Consider the following 3,445-nt stretch of genomic DNA (forward strand, 5'->3'; position numbering starts at 1 on the left):
CGAATATTTGGTTCGTACCTGTTATGAACATCTGCCCAGGTTACAGCCTCATATTCCAAAAAAAATTCTTTCAGTTTGAATGAGGCCATTGAACTCCGAGGATTGAGCCTTTTGGTGAAAGCTTGTGCAGCCCATTGTTCCAGAACCGGAGGGAGCTCCATCCGTTCTCTTTGGAAGGGGTTCACAAATTCTCATAGCAACTCATCATCCCTTTAGGATATACGGAAGATGTCCGCCTTCCGGGTATGCACCTTTTTAGCTCCGGCATGGGCTATTATGAACGCATCCGCGAGCATTTCAAATGAAGTAATTGAATGCTCCGGCAGATGGTCGTACCAGGTCAATGCTCCTTTCGATAGGGTTTCCCCAAACTTTTTCAATAACACGGACTCAATTTCATCCTCTTCGACGTCATTTCCTTTTATGGCACAGGTGTACGAAGTCACGTGCTCCTGTGGGTCCGGCATTTTGAACCTCTTCTGGATATCCGGCATTTTGAACCTCTTCGGGATCAGCTTTGGAGCCGCACTTGAAGGGAAAGGTCTTTGAATGTACCTCTTTGAATCCGGCCCTTTTAGAATAGACGGAGCTCCTCGTATCTGATCCACCCGAGAGTTATACAATTTCCACCCTCTTCTCTGTTGAATCTACCCGCTTTTGCCAAGGTCTCGAGCATCTTCAGAACTTCGGTGGATGAACCGGCTCCTGATTACTCTCGACTACTTGTGTTTCATCTCTTCTTGGTTCGGTGGCGCCCTTTGACCTTTCCGGGGCTTGCCTTATCATTTTTGCTTTGCAGCTGAGCTATTGCAACTCCCTGTTCGGCTATGGCGGTTCCCTGTTCCTGCAACATTTCAAAAATTAAACATAAGTTAATCTCATCCGGAGTATCCGGTGCTTTCCGACCTTGGGCCCGGGATAAAGTAATTGAGTTATGAGTAGTCAAGGGATCAGTGGCCGGTAAGGTGGCATTCTCTTGGTTCACAGTGTTCTGCCGGTTGAGGCCTTCCCTCGAATCAACAGAGTTTGGGTCAACTGGATCTGGGTTTTGTAACCCATTGTTCTCGTTTTCGGCCACAATCTCGTTGTTATTAACATGACCAAACTGTTCGCTGCTTGTCATTTGTCCGTTTTTTTGTAGAAATTAGCAGACGATTCCTTAGTCAAACGGGTAAAAGGAGGTAGAAGCAAAGATTAAAAAACCACTATTATCCTAGCCCCACGGTGGGCGCCAAATTGTTTACCCCGAATTTCGGTAACAATTGAATTTGTAAGTGAAGGTATAGGATATGTGGATGAATTTTAATCTACTATTCGGTTGATATGAAATTGATATGGACTTATTAGTAATAATATATATAGATATGTAAGTTTCCGTCTAGGAAAAATATATTGATATTGGTGATTGAGCTAAGTATATATATATATATATATAGCAATATATTGTATTGAGTGGATGAACGAGCCAAAGTATACTTCAAATCCGGACTAAAATGAGAGAGAGAGAGAGAGAGAGCTTCAATATATTTTTTCTATTACAATGTTCTAGAACTCAAAAGCCAACCCCTAAAAGTAGGGAAATGTCCTCTATTTATTGGTTTGCCTCATGGGCCTTGAATACAATACAAAGTCTTTTAAAATAAAGAAACCCTAAAAGGATAAGGTAGTACCGTACGGTCTGACACCCGTACGGTTGTCAGTACTAGATGACAAAACGGTCTTGACGCGTGGCAGTACCGCAACTGGTAAATCGGACCAACGGCCACGATAAGTTCGAACATGGAGAAACCGGACTAACGGCCACGTAAACTTGACTTGGAGAAATCAGACTAACGACCACGTTGAGTTTGGTTCGGTGACGCCGGATCAACGGATACACTTCTCTCATCTTGGGTCAGCCGCCTTCGGTGCAAACCCCCCGGTCTGAAAAAAAGACCGAACATACTCGCGCTTATTTGGTCCTACTCTCGACCCCCGGTCTCACCGGTCTTGCATATACTTGGTTTTTACCGTATACAATTATATTCATGCAAGTATCTAACCAACACTAAAATGATTTCACTAAGATGACATTTCTAGAAAAAGAATTGTGATGTACCAAACACATGGATTATGGATATAGTTCTTTATTAAATTTGACAGCTCATGTTATAAGTTATTAATTTTTTAACAAAAAAGTATACTACTGCATATACTAGGCTTGTTCATCAAATAAATATATTAATCTTCTGAACTGATCTCAAATCATGACTCTGAAATTTTCAGAAACGAACGTCGCATTGTAGTGATGCGCAAACATCCCGCAGTGCATAATTTAATTTATCTTCAAACATTAGAATAACAAAATTAAAAAGCATAACATACATGTGCTTAAAAAGGGAATCTTCAAAGAAATTCATGGAAAAAGAAAAAAAAAACGACTCTAGCGCTACATGTTTAGTGCAAGAGTATAAATAGACATAGTTATGAATCCTTCCATTATCCAAAAGTATCTACAGCAAACAAAAATGAATCCAGTTGATGTAACCTTCTATTTCTCTGATTTTGATATTCTTGAATCAGTAAAGCAACATCTTCTAAATGATTCCGATTTGTCTGAAAAAATTTCGCCAACAAGTTCAAGTAACGCATTACCTAATAGTCCTAACTCAAGTTTTGTCAACTCAGCTTCAGCAGAAAATAGCTTCGACAACACTACTCATGATCCTTCTTCACTCGAAGAGCAAACGCCGGTGGCGCGTGAGGGGAATGCGCCGAGAGAATGGAGGCGGTACATAGGAGTGAGACGGAGGCAATGGGGGACGTTCGCAGCGGAGATAAGAGACCCGAATAGGAGAGGCGCGAGGCTGTGGTTAGGAACATATGAGACTCCTGAGGATGCAGCATTGGCTTATGACCAAGCCGCTTTTAAAATCCGGGGCTCGAAAGCTCGGCTAAACTTTCCTCACTTAATTGGCTCAGACATGCCTAAGCCGGCTAGATTAAAAGCTAGGCGTCGTATATGCTCGCCCGAGCCATCGGCTTCTTCATCCACGTCATCGGAAGATGGGATGAGGAAAAGGAAAATAGATGTGATAAACTCCATAGCTAGAGCCAAGTCTTTGTGTCATAGCTATTTCAAAGGACGAGAATTAATTATTTAGTGTTCAAACACTAGAGTACTGGTCGTTCCCAAAAAAAACCCGGAGAACAGAACTTGTAAATAGTCTCTTCGTCTTCTCATTATGTTCTTTTTTCAAGTGAATTTATTAATGAGATATTTGTTGTGTATATAATTAATAGAACAAATACTTTAATTGAATCGGCCAAGAGCTAAAGATCTGCTAACAATGCGGCAGCTTTTTTCCCCTTATACTTCCTAGAAAAAAAGGTGAATTGTTTTTTTGGTCAATTAACAAGCACCCACTCTTGTTAAAATGACAAAGCAACCGGCAGAACTTGAAGA

At 41.2% G+C, this 3,445-nt stretch overlaps 1 protein-coding gene across 1 annotated transcript; it reads left to right on the plus strand.

Moving 5' to 3' along the window:
- Positions 1–2,467: 2,467 nt before the first annotated feature.
- LOC132600062 (ethylene-responsive transcription factor 13-like) lies at positions 2,468–3,234 on the plus strand. Its single transcript, XM_060313194.1, has one exon. The coding sequence runs from the start codon at positions 2,508–2,510 to the stop codon at positions 3,141–3,143; it is 636 nt and encodes a 211-aa protein (XP_060169177.1). The 5' UTR covers positions 2,468–2,507; the 3' UTR covers positions 3,144–3,234.
- The last annotated feature ends 211 nt before the right edge of the window (positions 3,235–3,445 follow it).

Source organism: Lycium barbarum, chromosome 6 (assembly GCF_019175385.1).
Source record: "Lycium barbarum isolate Lr01 chromosome 6, ASM1917538v2, whole genome shotgun sequence".
NCBI lineage: Eukaryota > Viridiplantae > Streptophyta > Magnoliopsida > Solanales > Solanaceae > Lycium > Lycium barbarum.

What these genes read in the sequence shown, in the direction of transcription:
- LOC132600062 (XM_060313194.1), top strand. Translation starts at nt 2,508, where the DNA reads ATGAATCCAGTTGATGTAACCTTCTATTTCTCTGATTTTGATATTCTT.